This window comes from Staurois parvus, unplaced genomic scaffold (genome assembly GCF_062004578.1).
Source record: "Staurois parvus isolate SC_StPar_1 unplaced genomic scaffold, SC_StPar_1.0 ptg000297l, whole genome shotgun sequence".
NCBI lineage: Eukaryota > Metazoa > Chordata > Amphibia > Anura > Ranidae > Staurois > Staurois parvus.
This window is the reverse complement of record NW_028318093.1, coordinates 6,748,739-6,765,982: the sequence shown is the minus strand read 5'-3', so window position 1 is coordinate 6,765,982 and position 17,244 is coordinate 6,748,739. Positions and strand designations below refer to the sequence as shown.

Below are 17,244 nucleotides of genomic sequence, written 5' to 3'. Positions count from 1 at the left end.
TTTATGGAAACAAATACATACAATGTTTCAACCGCTGCATTGAAGGACAGTCCCAGAACTGTCATTAATAGTCTATTTTTGACAGTTCCATGACATTCCCTCCATACAGCGGTTAAAACAGCTGTATGCAGTGAATGTCCCAGAACTGTCATAAATAGTCTATTTCTGATAGATCTGGGACATTCACTCCATACAGCTGTTTTAACCGCTGTATGGAGGGAATGTCATGGAACTGTCAGAAATAGACTATTAATGACAGTTGTGGGACTGTCCTTCCATACAGCGGTTGAAACATTGTATGTATTTGTTTCCATAAATGGATCCATTTATGGAAACAAATACATACAATGTTTCAACCGCTGCATTGAAGGACAGTCCCAGAACTGTCATTAATAGTCTATTTCTGACAGTTCCATGACATTCCCTCCATACAGCGGTTAAAACAGCTGTATGCAGTGAATGTCCCAGAACTGTCATAAATAGTCTATTTCTGATAGATCTGGGACATTCACTGCATACAGCTGTTTTAACCGCTGTATGGAGGGAATGTCATGGAACTGTCAGAAATAGACTATTAATGACAGTTCTGGGACTGTCCTTCCATGCAGCGGTTGAAACATTGTATGTATTTGTTTCCATAAATGGATCCATTTATGGAAACAAATACATACAATGTTTCAACCGCTGCATTGAAGGACAGTCCCAGAACTGTCATTAATAGTCTATTTCTGACAGTTCCATGACATTCCCTCCATACAGCGGTTAAAACAGCTGTATGCAGTGAATGTCCCAGAACTGTCATAAATAGTCTATTTCTGATAGATCTGGGACATTCACTCCATACAGCTGTTTTAACCGCTGTATGGAGGGAATGTCATGGAACTGTCAGAAATAGACTATTAATGACAGTTCTGGGACTGTCCTTCCATGCAGCGGTTGAAACATTGTATGTATTTGTTTCCATAAATGGATCCATTTATGGAAACAAATACATACAATGTTTCAACCGCTGCATTGAAGGACAGTCCCAGAACTGTCATTAATAGTCTATTTCTGACAGTTCCATGACATTCCCTCCATACAGCGGTTAAAACAGCTGTATGCAGTGAATGTCCCAGAACTGTCATAAATAGTCTATTTCTGATAGATCTGGGACATTCACTCCATACAGCTGTTTTAACCGCTGTATGGAGGGAATGTCATGGAACTGTCAGAAATAGACTATTAATGACAGTTCTGGGACTGTCCTTCCATGCAGCGGTTGAAACATTGTATGTATTTGTTTCCATAAATGGATCCATTTATGGAAACAAATACATACAATGTTTCAACCGCTGCATTGAAGGACAGTCCCAGAACTGTCATTAATAGTCTATTTCTGACAGTTCCATGACATTCCCTCCATACAGCGGTTAAAACAGCTGTATGCAGTGAATGTCCCAGAACTGTCATAAATAGTCTATTTCTGATAGATCTGGGACATTCACTCCATACAGCTGTTTTAACCGCTGTATGGAGGGAATGTCATGGAACTGTCAGAAATAGACTATTAATGACAGTTGTGGGACTGTCCTTCCATACAGCGGTTGAAACATTGTATGTATTTGTTTCCATAAATGGATCCATTTATGGAAACAAATACATACAATGTTTCAACCGCTGCATGGAAGGACAGTCCCAGAACTGTCATTAATAGTCTATTTCTGACAGTTCCATGACATTCCCTCCATACAGCGGTTAAAACAGCTGTATGCAGTGAATGTCCCAGAACTGTCATAAATAGTCTATTTCTGATAGATCTGGGACATTCACTCCATACAGCTGTTTTAACCGCTGTATGGAGGGAATGTCATGGAACTGTCAGAAATAGACTATTAATGACAGTTCTGGGACTGTCCTTCCATGCAGCGGTTGAAACATTGTATGTATTTGTTTCCATAAATGGATCCATTTATGGAAACAAATACATACAATGTTTCAACCGCTGCATGGAAGGACAGTCCCAGAACTGTCATTAATAGTCTATTTCTGACAGTTCCATGACATTCCCTCCATACAGCGGTTAAAACAGCTGTATGCAGTGAATGTCCCAGAACTGTCATAAATAGTCTATTTCTGATAGATCTGGGACATTCACTCCATACAGCTGTTTTAACCGCTGTATGGAGGGAATGTCATGGAACTGTCAGAAATAGACTATTAATGACAGTTCTGGGACTGTCCTTCCATGCAGCGGTTGAAACATTGTATGTATTTGTTTCCATAAATGGATCCATTTATGGAAACAAATACATACAATGTTTCAACCGCTGCATTGAAGGACAGTCCCAGAACTGTCATTAATAGTCTATTTCTGACAGTTCCATGACATTCCCTCCATACAGCGGTTAAAACAGCTGTATGCAGTGAATGTCCCAGAACTGTCATAAATAGTCTATTTCTGACAGTTCTGGGACATTCACTCCATACAGCGGTTTCCGGCAAAAAGTGTATGTGCAGAGTTCCTCTATTCTGCAGATACACTTAGAGGAGCTCTGCAGATACACTTAGAGGAGCTCTGCACATACACTTTTTTCCGGTTTGGAATTATTCTTATTTTCATCCTACTTCTTCTTCTTCTTCTTCATCCTCATCCTCATCCTCTTCTTCTTCTGAGGATGAGGATGAAGAAGAAGAAGAAGAAGAAGAAGAAGTAGGATGAAAATAAGATTAATTCCAAGCCGGCAAAAAGTGTATGTGCAGAGCTCCTCTAAGTGTATCTGCAGAGCTCCTCTAAGTGTATCTGCAGAATAGAGGAACTCTGCACATACACTTTTTGCCGGCTTGGAATTATTCTTCTTTTCATCCTACTTCTTCTTCTTCTTCTTCTTCATCCTCATCCTCAGAAGAAGAGGATGAGGATGAGGATGAGGATGAGGAAGAAGAAGAAGAATGAAAAGAAGAATAATTCCAAGCCGGCAAAAAGTGTATGTGCAGAGTTCCTCTATTTCTGACAGTTCTCTCACAGCTTCTTCACATGTACAGCGGTTGAAATATCTGTATCCTAAATGGAAACTAATAGATACAAATTGTATCTATTAGTTTCCATTTAGGATACAGATGTTTCAACCGCTGTACATGTGAAGAAGCTGTGAGAGAACTGTCAGAAATAGAGGAACTCTGCACATACACTTTTTGCCGGCTTGGAATTATTCTTCTTTTCATCCTACTTCTTCTTCTTCTTCTTCTTCTTCTTCTTCATCCTCATCCTCATCCTCTTCTTCTGAGGATGAAGAAGAAGAAGAAGTAGGATGAAAAGAAGAATAATTCCAAGCCGGCAAAAAGTGTATGTGCAGAGTTCCTCTATTTCTGACAGTTCTCTCACAACTTCTTCACATGTACAGTGGTTGAAACATCTGTATCCTAAATGTAAACTAATAGATACAATGTTTCAACCGCTAAACATGTGTTCCTTCTGTCAGAGAACTGTCAGAAATAGCGGAGCTCACTGCAGGGACACTTTTGCCGGCTGATCGGGAAATGTTCGATTCGCGCACCCGAAGTAGGCAAAATTTCGGTTTCGACACGAATCGAATATTTCCTGAAATTCGACTCGAATTCCGGTTCGCCTAGTTCGATTCGCTCATCTCTACCAAAGATTTTGAAAAAAAATGTTTTTCTTAGTTTCTGTTATAAAGGTTTGTAAATAAGTAATTTTTCTCCTTCACTGATGGGCACTGACAGGTGGCACTGATAGGCAGCACTGATGGGCACTGTTAGGTGACATAGATTCAACTGATAGGCACTGATGGTCACTTATTTCAATTGATGAGCACTGATTGCCAGCACAGATGAGCACTATTGACCGCACTTGATGGGGCTTACACTGATCATCAAGACACGGATGATCAGTACCCTGATGATCAGTGTGGATATCCCCCTGCGGAATGCCACTTACCTGCTCTCCTCTCCTCACTCGCTGTCAGCAGGAGGAGAGGACTGACAATAACTGGCATTTCCTATTTACACAGTGAACAGCTGTGATTGGACACAGCTGGTCACATGGTAAAAACGGCTGTGATTGGCCTGTTCCTTAGTCTTGTGTTCAGCTAGGGGGTTTGGTTCTGGGAGGACGTCCATGGATGCCCTCCCACAACTAGCCAACCGCGGTGTAATCATCTTTTGGTTATAGCGTGGTCGGGAACAGGTTAAAGAGTAAGCTTCAGTGATTCATTTTCTTTTCTAACTAAAAATTCTTTAGTCTGAGAACTGCAGTTCTCAAAGAGTTGAGGGTCCCTATTTGTAAATAAACCAAGCTTTCCAATTAACTGAGGAATGGGGAGCAAAACATTTTTTTTTAATTGCAAAAGAGATTCTATATTGCTAAAATAAGTGGCTGTACTGCAAAGCAAGAAAACATCTCACCAGAATTGACGCTTATGTTGAGAACAACAAATGGATACTGATGTCTGTTGAACATGTGATACACCTCATTCACTACCTTGGAAACCTGATGAAAGAAAGCAAAAGGAAATGAATGAGAAGTTAAAACACATCTAAACCCAAAAAGAAAAGTGTATGCTCATCAGAAACGTAGATGCGGTGGCTCATTGTAATGTATCTATGGAGGAACGGCACTGTCTTTCTAAGCAGCTCTCCTGATTTGGACCACAAACACCTCCTTTCTCCATAACATAGGTGAGAGGGGTTCTGTAGTTAAAAAATGAAAAATAGTGAAAGTTGGTAACATTTTTTGAGATTTCAGTTTATTACACAGAAAGTAGTGAACAAACTGATTTTCTGGCAAGTGTTTTGTTGCATGTATAGAAAATAGATAAATTCACAAGAAAAAACACTTACATTTTATAAAAATGTATGAATAAAATGTATTTAATATTTAAGTATTCCTTGTACAACTGATGTAAAAAAAAGACAATGAGACGCAAGATGTAAAGCCTATGTGCAAGCCAATCAATAGCAGGTTACCTTAGCAGGATCACATGGCCGTTGGTTGATAAAGAAACACTGCCTGTCTGTTGCACTTCTTCCCACACCATGATCGCAATGAGATAAATATCCTGTAATACTAAAATAAAATGCCAACAATGAGGAATGCACTATGTGATCAATAAAAACTCTCACAGATAAGTGAAATTTCTCTGCATCTTAAAGTGTAAGAATAGCAAAAAAAAATTTTTTTTTTGTTTTTATAGAATATGGAAGGGTTACAACCCCCGTTAATTTATTTTTTGTTGTGTCCCATTTAGGACATTTTCTTCACTTCCTGTTTAAGAAACAACACAAAATGGTAGGAAATCTCTGCAAAGCAGAAGGAACTTCCCTCTTAGATTGTTGTCAATTATTATATTATTATTATTATACAGGATTTATATAGCGCCAACAGTTTGCTCAGCGCTTTACAATATAACAGGAGACAATACAGCAACAATACAGTTCAGAGAGTTAGGAGAGCCCTTCTCCTTGGAGCTTACAATCTAAGAGGGAGGGGCTAGGGGTACACAAGGTAATAACTGTGGGGGATGGACTGGTAGGAGGAATAGAAAATTCCATTATTAGCTGAAGGAAGGATAGGCTTCCCTGAAGACAGCAGAGTAGGCGATAGTCTGATAAATTGGGGTAGAGAATTCAGGGGATGGGGGGAGGCTCTGGAGAAGTTCTGGAGACAAGCATGGGAGGAGGAGACAAGGGAGAGAGAGAGTAGGAACAGGTGTCTCCATTGGAAGATTTACCATTATCTCTTTCTCTTGTTATTACTCTAACATTTTGAATTTCCCATCACATTTCTTCTCTATGACAATGATCATCAAGCCAAACAGAAAAACAACTAATTTCCTTAGCAGGGTACAGACAGCAATAAAAACCTAACAGTGTATTTTTTACATAGATCATAGTTGTAATAACATCATTAATACAAAAAAATAACTGTACAACTACCAGGTGGTTGTACACTTTTTTTTGCACATTAGCTATGTTTTGGTTCACAAAACCTAGTTTTAGGTCATAAAAAGTTGAAAAACAAAACCTCTTGTACAGGGTAGGCCAGTTTTGCATTGCAAGGGCTTAAAGTGATACTAAAGGCCTTAAAAAAAAAAAAAAAACTTGTTATACTTACCTTCTCTTCTTGGGTTCCCTGCAGGAGCTCTGGGCTCCTCTCCCTGCTGACAGGGTCACTGTGCAGTGCTAAGTAGGAAGCACAGCCCAAATATCTAATAAGCATAGTTTTCTGATCTAATGCACATAAATAATAATAAAAATAATAAACTCTAAATAGAAACAGTTTTTAAACATACATTGTTAGGATGATTTACATTGAATTATACCTATCCACCCAAGAATAAACATTTACTATATTGTAGTTTATATGTTGTTGTTAGATATAGTGGCAGCATCAAGTTAAGTGCATTTTCTGCAAGTACAGAAGAATACATGTTGATCTTGGCAGAAATCTTGTGCACTGAACAGAAATACTAAACAATGTTATCAGTCTTCTTTACTATCTTCTGTGAACTACATGACACCACCTATGAAATGGAGTTTAAGAGAGAAACGGTGTCTGGAAGAGCAGCCTAGGGTGACGTGTAGGGAGTAAGTCGCTCTAGTGTGTTACTGGCAGGATCACCAGGTGAAACAAAGACTGAAAAAAGGAAAACAAAACTGCAGCCACCACATTGAAGGACTAGTAAGCTGCACTATATTACATTTTTGTTTTGGGGTTTAGATGCGCTTTAAAGTGGTAAAGTTCTGAAGCACCTCTAATAATTACCTGAGCTCGATCATGATCCTTTCAGCTCTCTCCATCCTCATTGGCTCAGAGACAGGAGCAGGAGCTATTGGTTCCAGCTTCTGTAAATCACAGCCAGTGATGAGGGAGTGGGGGCTGGGCCAAGCCGTGCTCTGTGTGTCTTATGGACACGCAGAGCCGGCTCGGGAGTGAACATGGGGGCACTCAAAGAGGGTAGGAGCCAAGAGTGCCGTAGAAGGTTTGGTGGTGCTCTGTGCAAAACCATTGCACAGAGCTAATAAGAATAACATGTTTGTTATTTGAATAAAAAAATTAATGTTTACAACCACTTAAAATGATCTCCTAGATTGTAAGCTCCAAGGAGCAGGGCCCTCCTATCCCTCTTGTATTGAACTGTATTGTTGCTGTATTGTCTCCCGTTATATTGTAAAGCGCTGAGCAAACTGTTGGCGCTATATAAATCCTGTATAATAATAATAATCACTTGCACATATAATTTATATAATTTAAACTGTGAGAAGATAATAAAATTGCTTTATATTGGGTCAGCAATTTGACTGAACTCACTTGTAGAAACCATCAGGTAGCTCTGTATGATTTATTCCATACTCTTCACAAACACTCTCACTTGGCAGTAGCTGGGTGAAAGGAATTAAACTCTGCAACTACAAACGAGAGAAAACATAACTTTACGCTCCTAGGTTTTCATGTGCAGCCTTTTATCAGCTTTACAATAGCATGGACTTCATTTTGCTTGTTTTTAAAATGCTGTAGTAAACAGCTGATAAAATTACAATACAGTGGATATTAACTATTTCCTGCTCATCATGCACACATATACGGCCTTGCTAAAGTGGGTCTTTTTCCATGGGGCCACATACAGTATATGCGTACCTGTGTTTGGGCTGTGAGCGTGCTGCACAGCACACTCCTTGCACAGAGACCCAAGTGTCTGGTTCCTGGTCTCATACTAATGATCATGAGCCCGGAGGACCAGTTTTCGATCATGATTTCCTGTGATTGGCTATAACAGTGATCAGCCAGTGTACAGTGCACCCCTGTAGCCTTTCACATCTTGAATGGATATAAAGATTGTATCTTTTTTTATTCTTGCTAGAGGAGAAGATTTTAAACATCATTTGTGAAATAAAGGTAAAATAGCTAGAACAGGACCTGCTCTAAGTCAGTGCCAGGGTTAGGGTCAAACATATTTTAGGTGGGATTAAAAAAAAAAATTTTAGTTTTAGAGTCAGATAGTGTCCACGTGTTTAAGCAGGATTAAAAAAAAAAACAAAAACAAAATGTGCACTATTGTTTTGGGGTCCTGCTACAGGTATAACAACAAAGAACATCATAAATACATATAAGGTATGGCTGCAATCATCAGCAGCAGAATTTGTTTTGGGATGTTCTTTGGTGGTAGGTCATGATAATAACAAGAAATCAAGAAATATACAGCTAAATTTAAATTATTTTATTTTCTATTTTTACAATTTTGGGCCATTTTCTTTAATAATCAAAAAAAAAATCAAGGAGATATCAATTAACATTTACCACCAAATGAAGGCCTAAGTTTTCCTGCAAAAAAAAAAAAAAAAAACAAGGTATAATTCACTCAGATGCATTAAACGGTTGTGAGGATATGTACTAAGACATGTCAAAAATGTAAAACTGATTTCAAGGCACTGCCAATAAAGCTGGCTACACATTATACATTTTTTTGTACAAGGTCTTTTACATTTATCAAAACCATACAATATGGAGGTCAAACCTAAACACTTTCAAATTGTATGCAATCAGGCAGGTCCTTGCACTACATAGTTTAAAGTAAATCTAAAGGAAATTGAACAAGAAAATTGTGGAAAGGTGTAGCCAGCTTAAGATTTGTTTTACCTTTGTCATGAAGGAGTTAAAATGTAGAGGTAATGATAGAGAGAAAAAAAGATTGCTGATCCAGGGAATACCCAATTGCTTTTGGGGGATCAAGGGCTTTTTTTTTATAGCTTTTTTTTTCTGTTGGTTGAATTAGATGAACTTGTGTCTTTTTTCAAACTATGTAACAGTAGAGTCACAGCTTTCTACAGCAGTGAAGCTGATAAAGGATTAACGTGGAGAGGCCTAAGACTAAGCACTGAACTTGAAAATTAGCAACTTCTTAGAACTGAATTCCAGAATTATATATACACACAATAAAAGGTGTTTGCACTATTCTGGCATTTTAGGTTCTCCGAAACTGTGACAGGTAGTGAGGAAGTGATATGAGGCGCGTCCCACTAGCCGCGTCCCACTTGGTTTTCAAAAGTCTCGCACAGGAAGCAGCCCTCCTCTCTCTGTTCCTGTCCATGCTGCTGGAATCATCTTGCTCCCGGAAAGATGCTGGGAGGCTCGGGTGAGGGGGACCGAGCCTCCCCAGCCATCCCCTCTGCGCACTCTGCAGACCCCCAAAAGGTCAGGACTGTAGCCCTCTGCAATACCCCAGGATATGAGGAAATATGTCTTTTGAAAGCGTCAGAGATCTTAAGGATAGATTAATTCCTAGACGCTTGCGATGGGATGTGCCAATTGCAGATGGACTGCTAGATGAGGAATCTACTGAAGAATGGTTTAGTTTCTTCCACGAGAAGGGGCTAGAATTATTGAGGCTCCTATTAAAAAGAAAACAAAAAAAGATGAGGGTCTTGGATACACAGATTGGTGAAATTAAAGCTAAGACTGAACCATTAAAAGATTCCCAGGAAATGATAGAACTAACAAAATGGTTAAATAAAGATCTGGATAAATTGGATCAAGAAATTAAGTATAGGAAAGGAAAGAAATACCAGCGAGATTACAACGACTTTAAAAAGGATCAGGTCTTTAAGTAGCAGTCTTTAGCTAATGATATAGAAGCTATATCGGTCAACACTACCCCAGTCAAGGTAACTAAAATTGAGACACCAAGAAAACCAGTTATATATCAAGGTGAACACAATAATAAAAATCAGTATAGATACAATAACAATTCTGCCTATCAAACACCAAGACCACAGAATGGAGGCTATCCCCAGAATAATCAAAATAAACCTAAAGGGGGAGGAAAAGGGAAAAAATGGAAACCATATCATCAACCATATAGGCCTAATTATATACCTAGAATGGAAAACTATGCAAGACCAGAACCCCAACATGGATATGATAATAGACAGTACTACGAGAGGAGTCCTAGGCATTACCAGCAGGACAACTGGAACTATTACTACCATCAAGGAGGAAGGAGTCCGTTACCCACATATAATAGATATGAACCATTGAGTTATGACCAGTCCCAGCGGGATTTTTTAGAGAGGGGACGGAAAGAAAGGAGTCCGGCCATGGAAAGAAGGCGAAGCCCCCCAAGAGTAGGGGATGCAGAGCCGGGTGGAAAAAGCAAAAGGAAAAGAGAGAGCTAGGTGAAGGGGTGTTTAACCTAAGTGGATCCGTCCTCACCAAGGAAGAAATCATGGTGTTGGATAAGGGTCTGAAATATGCCCCCCCTAAGCCAGCATGTAAATTTGATGTTTATGTGGATACGCAGAGATTTATTAGAAAATTAAACCTTAAGAAATACTTCACGGGAACATCAGGATCTAAATATAGTCCCAGTGTAGATAATAGTGATATAATACATTCCAATTTAAGGAATAAGTCATTGTTCAACCCACAAAATTCACACAATAGCCAGGTGGATACTTTTAAAAAAATGGTGGTCCAAGATTTGGACAAACTTGTTTTACCTAAAATTCATCCTAATATTGGAATACAAATTGGCACAAAAAGGCTTATAAAAAGAGATAATATAGTGATCAGACCAGCTGACAAGGGAGGTGGTATTGTGGTGTTATCTAAGGATTACTACTTGAAAGAACTAGGAGGCCAACTGACAGATTCCGCCACATACCAAATACTCCCGAAGGATCCTACCATTGGGTACAAAAAGGAATTGGGAAAATTGATTAAAAAAGGCACGGATAGGAAAATTTTAAATAATAAAGAATCTAAGTTTCTGGTTCCAGAAGTATGCCGGATTCCGGTGATTTACACTGTCCCGAAGTTACACAAAGACCCAATTAATCCACCAGGGAGGCCCATCGTGAATGGGATCGGGTCTATCCTTGCAAGATTAGGTCAATATATTGATATATATCTTCAGCCTTTGGTTAAAAGAACAAAATCATACTTACGGGATACAAAACATCTTATTCAAATCTTGCATGAGGTACAAGAAGAGGAGAATACAGATATATATTTAGCAAGTGCGGATGTTGCATCCCTATATACTATCATAGGACACGAAGAGGCCATAGAATCAGTTGAATGGGGACTAAGAGAGTACAGTAATATCACCTGGCATCAAAGAAAGTTTCTGGTTAAGTGTCTAGATTTTTGTCTGTCACACAACTACTTTTGGCATGACAAAAAGTTCTATAGACAGATCAAGGGTGTAGCAATGGGAGCACGTTTTGCGCCCAGTGTGGCTAATTTGTTTATGGCCCACTGGGAGGAAAATGCAGTGTATTTAGATGTTCCCACAGAGTTGTTGATCTTCAAGCGCTACATAGATGATGTGTTCATTATGTGGAAAGGGGATGGCAATTCGTTGGTGTCTTTTCTTAACAAATTGAATTGCAACAATAAAAACATTAAATTCACATGGGAATATAACAATTCACAGATTAATTTCTTGGATCTTAATGTTGGTATAAATAAAGGGAATATTGTTACTAAGACGTTCTTTAAGAATGTAGATAGGAATGGGTATATTCCGTGGGATAGTTGTCACTACCCTCCCTGGTTATGCAATATACCTAAAGGTCAATTTGTTCACCTTAGGAGAAATTGTACTAACAAAAAAGACTATGAAGAACAAGTGGAAATATTAGGTGATAGGTTTATTTCGAAAGGGTACCCCCGTGATCAGATTAAGGGTAGGATCGATATGGTTGGCAATATAGAAAGAGACACACTTCTGAAGGATAAAGTAAGGACCGAGGGTCAATCCAAGGATCTCAATAGTAAGCAACAAGTGCCCATAATATTGGACTTTAATGTGCATTATAAGAAGATAGAAAAGATTTTTAGGAAATATTGGCCCATCCTAAAAATAGATCCATGTCTGAATAATATAATACCAGAGTGGCCTCAATTTGTATACAGGAAAGCGCCCACACTTAGGACCAAACTGGTGAAGAATGTGTTAGACCCCCCAATAAAAAATAAAACGATCACTTTTTTAGACCAAAAGGGTTTTTATCCCTGTAAATCATGCTTTGCTTGCAGAGAGACAAAAGGACAGAATGTAAAACGCAAGGTCTTTGTGTCTAGTAGCAATGGAGTAGAATATCAAATTCGAGATTTTATCTCATGCAGGACGGAGGGGGTGGTATATGGCCTTCAATGTCAGTGCGGTCTTTAGTACATTGGGAGAACGAAGCGACCAATGTGGAAGAGGATTCGCGAGCACATTCAGAACATAAAGAAAGGCTACCCCAAACATAATGTTTCTAAACATTTTTCCTTATATCATAATAAGGATCCATCCACATTACTCTTCTGGGGAATAGAAAATTATAGGGGGCATTGGAGGGGGTCTCACAAAGTGCGATCTTTAAGTCAGGCTGAGTCAAAGTGGATCTATATTATGCAAACACAAGTGCCAAAAGGTTTGAACGTAGAGTTCGACCTGAATTGTTTCATTAGTGATTTTTAATTATTTTATTTGATTATGTAGGTAGTCCACCTGGCTGTATGTGTTCCTTTGTATAAATTGTATTTATGTATTTTATTTTATTTTATTCATGGTTTTTAAGTCCATGCATATATGTGTGTGTATGTCACATATATACATATATGCATGTATTTTTAAGGTATGGTTTACTGTAGTGGGTATCATGCGTTTTTTTGTGATTTATCCCATGCAGTATCTGTATTGAAGTATGGCTTGCTTTGATCCTCATTTATATCATGGGTGTATTATATATTTAGTATATAGGGGGTTAATCTCTCCTTTATACGGTTACCTGGTCCGTATATGGCTGCTAAAGTATACTGTCGGCACATCTGAGTACCAAATATTGGGATCCGAGAAAATGGCCGCCGTGGGTTGTCTAGTCGGATGATTGACACCCTGGCGGCCTATATAAAGCATCGATGTCGTTGTGGGCGGTTACCCTGATGAAGTCACGTGTACCCGTGACGCAATGCGTTGGCACGCCCTGACGACACTTCCAGTACGCGGTGACGTCACTTCCGACGTACGCGCCATATTGGGACTCCAGGTACACCCGCAGTACTAGGACAACATGAGGACTTGCTACATGTTTTAAATCCATTGCAGAAATGTGAGTGGGCATTTTTTGTATCTATATTTTACAATAAAATTACAGTATCACGCTATGGGAAGTTTTTGTTTGTGTCTCTGAGCATCATCTGGTGGTATACTACCACCACTAACAGCGGCTGGAGGTGGTTTTGGAATACAGCATTTGAGGTGGAATCTACTGTGGACCTGAGACCGGTTGACATCTGAGGGTTATACCCTATATGTTACAAAGGCATATTGGCCCTTGCGGTCAGTGCGGGGAGGTGAGGAGGCACTCAGACCATTATAGGATTGTGGCACCAGTGGCACTCTCACGTTTTATAAAGAATCAGTTTTGTTTGAAGTGGACTGTATTCACTTTATCACTTGCTGCAGTGTGTTATCCCTTTGCATGATTATATGTACAAACCATCATAGATATATGGTCACGTTTTTTCCCCATAGGGGACTGGCAGGGGGTTCATCCTTGCATGCATGTTTATTTGTGTTATATATATAATTTTATGTATCAGTTTAGGCTTATGTTCATTTATATAATGGCATCTGTTTAGCGCTGCACCATTTTTTAATTTTCACTTATACACTTTTTGGTTTAAAGAGGGTGCTGGCTGCTTAGTTTTTTATTCATCTGAAGCGCAGGAGGTTTTAATTATAATAAGAATAAATGACAGCCATGTGGATCTGTAAAAGAGCAGTACCTTTTGGCTGAGGGTGGTTGTGGGTGCGAGAACAGGTGAGATACCTGCAACCACTCGCACAGCTGTGAACCTTGCCTTAATTTTTTTTTTTAACCACTTGAAGAACAAGCCTTTTCTGACACTTTTTGTTTACTTGAAAAAACATTTTTTTTGCTAGAAAATTACTTTGAACCCCCAAACATTATATATTTTTTTTAAAGCATATGCCCTAGAGAATAAAACAGTGAGTGTAGAAATTTTTTATGCCACACAGTATTTGCGTGACAATTTTTCAAATGGAAATTTTTGGGAAAAAATACACTTTTTAAAATTTAATGCACAAAAACACAATATATTGTCCAACTATTTGATAAAATATAAACGATGATGTTACGCTGAGTAAATGGATACCAAACATGACATGCTTTAAAACTGCGCAGACCCGTGCAACAGCGACAAACTACGTAAATGTTTAATATACATACGCGATGCTTTAAAAGCCTTTACAGGTCACCGATTTATGTTTACACAGGAGGTGTAGTGCTAGAATTACTGCCCTCGATTTGATGTTTGTGGTGATACCTCACATGCATGGTGCAATCTCTATTTATATACCACCACCATGGGACCGCCGCTTGCGTTTGCCTTTGCGTGCGAGTACGGGGATGGGGGTGAGGATGAATTAATTTTTTTTTTATACTTTTTTTATACTGTCCATTTAATTTTTTTTTTTTCGATCACTTTTATTGTCTTCACAGGCAATCTAAAAATCTGTGCTAATCTAACATGTGCTTGTAAAATGTAGTGCTTTTACGCGTTTTCGTTCTTTTCTCCCTGGACAGCATAGGGGGCAGTGGGGGCTGCACATTTGCGCACGCACACCCAAAAATAGAAAGCAATGTAAGATTACGTCAATTTGCCCAGAGCCGCCGCCGCTCGCCTGCACATTGTTGCCCGGCAAGCGGCAAGTAGTTAAAGAAAAAAAAATGTCTCTCAATTTTTTTTAAACATTATTTTCCTTTGTTTTACTATTTAAAAAAAAACAACTTTCATCAGAGTAGTGCAATGTTACCATAGTAACATTGTACTACTCGGGGGGTGATCAGAGAGTTTTTTTTTTTTCTTACACTTTGCATTACAGGAGCAATTAAGATCATTGCTATGCAATGCAAAGCTTGCTTTGAACTGTCATGAATGTGCTAAGTTCATGACAGTTCAATATAATAGTGATCTGTGATTGGCTCCAGCTGGTTACAAGGTACAGGGTGCTATGATTGGCCCCATATGTCATGTGAGAGCTGTGGACCAATCACAGCTCTCCAGGAACAGAAGAAAAGCTTTTATGAATCAGATTGATTCATAAAAGCTTTGTAGTCATTGTGATTATGCGATCATATGATCACCGGGTCCCAATTACTGGGATTCTCATTCCGCTGGACAAAGTGGACGTGGGGGAGGGTAGAGTTGCGTGCCCCCCTGTATTAGCAAAAGACCGTTGCTGGTCCTGTAGCTACCACCCATCCGCAGTACATTGCGGGTGGGCAGCCCGAAAGTGGTTAATGTATATATCAAAGCAAAATAAATAAAAAACATCAATATTATATCCAGATATTAGAAGGTCACCCAAAGAGGTATTTGGGTAGGTAAAAAAAAAAGCCAAGTTTTTTTTTTTTTTTACATGAAAACAAAGAGAAAAAAAAGTGAGAGAGACAGCAAAAAAAGTAGAAAAGATGGAAAGACAAAGGAGATAAGAAGTACTACAGGGAAAAACAGAGAAGGGGAGTTATTACAGGTATTATTGCTCTGGGTCAGGGAATCCAAGTATTGACGCAAAAATAGCTAGACAAGTAGCATTTTCAGAAGAAGACCTCATGCTTCTCCTATGAATAACTTACTTTAAGGAAGAAAAATGAGCAGAAAATAAACAGGGAAGACTTAACACACATCACTCTTGAGCATATTTATTCTGCTCCGTTTTTACGGCCTTGTTTTTTCTTATAAAAATAGCACATTATATGTTACTGTCACAGGAAGCAAGTGTGCAATTTGTCAGATGTAAAAGAGAATATTACCTGTTTCTGTCCAAACACAGCTCCAATGTTTTCTTTCACGTTGCCTGATGTCCCACTAGAACATACCACAGGCGTTCTCTTCCCTTGGCCTACCTGATTCGTGCAATTTATACGAACTCCAGTTGAAATAATACAGTATGCTTGTAAAACCTGTACCATTTTTGCATACTCCTTAAAAGAGAAAGAAAAGGAGTGTGAGTTTTAGGAGCATTGCCAATCTGGCAACAGGAAACACTAAAACCCAATCATAAAGCCGTACGCATACTTGAGATTGCACAGTTTTGATTTGAATTTTGGCACTGGCACTACTGCATTGTCAAATCCCTGGCATATATTCATATCAACAGAAACTTGCCACCTATTTGTTTACTGCCGCAAAGCGTGTCATAGCTAGGGCTTGGAAAACACCATCTGTCTTGTTTGCGGTATTGAAGGGCAACTTGACCACCCTTATGATAAATGAAAAAATGTCAAGCATCCTGCATGACTCCCATGCCAAATTCTTGAAAGTCTGGAACCCTTAGTGGTAGTATGCCCTACCCGCTTTGCACCGGACCAGCCTTGGCGTTTTTTAATTGCGGATACCACTACTTAAGCCTGCAGGAAGCCACCCTTCCCTCCTCCACTCTTTCAGTGCCATTCCTGCTAGAATCTCTTTCTCTTTCTCTATCCCCCCTTCCAGGACTGGCATGCCGGTTCACTACTTTCCCAACCCTTGGGGCCAGGGAACATGTGTAGACCAATGACCTCGTTCATGCAGTCACCCACTAGCAAACTTAAAGTAAAATAATTGTTACACACCATTTCACTCATGCTTACTTAATTCAATTCTTGTGTGGGTGATCTACTGTACATTTTATCTTTGCTGCAACAATAAAAATTATTTTACCAGAAAAATGCTGGAAGACCTATGAATTCCCGTAAAGCTCTAGAGATGAACAAGAATTGGCAGTATTTTATGATTTCCATGCAATGCATTAGTACGGCACTGCTGAAAACTGCATGCACAAGAAAGCCTTCACTGATTATATTTGGTTTGCCTTGCCTGTCAAAGTCAAATAGCAACCTACGTGCAATGCTGGACTTTTTGTCATTTCGTGTCCAAGCGATGTAGAAATAGGGATTTCCAGTTACAATAATAAATGGTCTCTATGGAGAATGGTGCCCATGTTGCAACCCTCTCCGCTCAAACACTGCACCTTGTCTAGCACTGGAAATTTTCATCCAGTAGTTCAAAGTCTACAGCCAAAGAGACAGACAGAGCACAGGCAATGGCCAAGTGGACGCAGAGGAGGGTGGAGGTATCCATTGTCTTTGTATGGCCCTCATGTGTGCTGTCACACCCTGAGCAAGCATGCTATTGAACTTATCCATATTCTATAGATTTTCCTTTCTTCACAGGGAGGAATTTCTAAA

General features: G+C 39.2%; 1 protein-coding gene across 1 annotated transcript in view; it reads right to left on the bottom strand.

Annotated features, from left to right (window-relative positions):
* The window catches only part of PMS2 (PMS1 homolog 2, mismatch repair system component), a 69,080-nt gene that overhangs the window by 27,451 nt on the left and 24,385 nt on the right, over positions 1-17,244 (bottom strand). Inside the window, exons 6-9 of the mRNA XM_089682758.1 lie at positions 15,829-15,999; positions 7,310-7,407; positions 4,966-5,065; positions 4,405-4,489 (exon numbers count right to left, since the gene is read on the bottom strand). Of these exons, the coding sequence (XP_089538884.1) occupies positions 4,405-4,489; positions 4,966-5,065; positions 7,310-7,407; positions 15,829-15,999 (454 nt within the window). The remainder of the gene's footprint in view (positions 1-4,404; positions 4,490-4,965; positions 5,066-7,309; positions 7,408-15,828; positions 16,000-17,244) is intronic.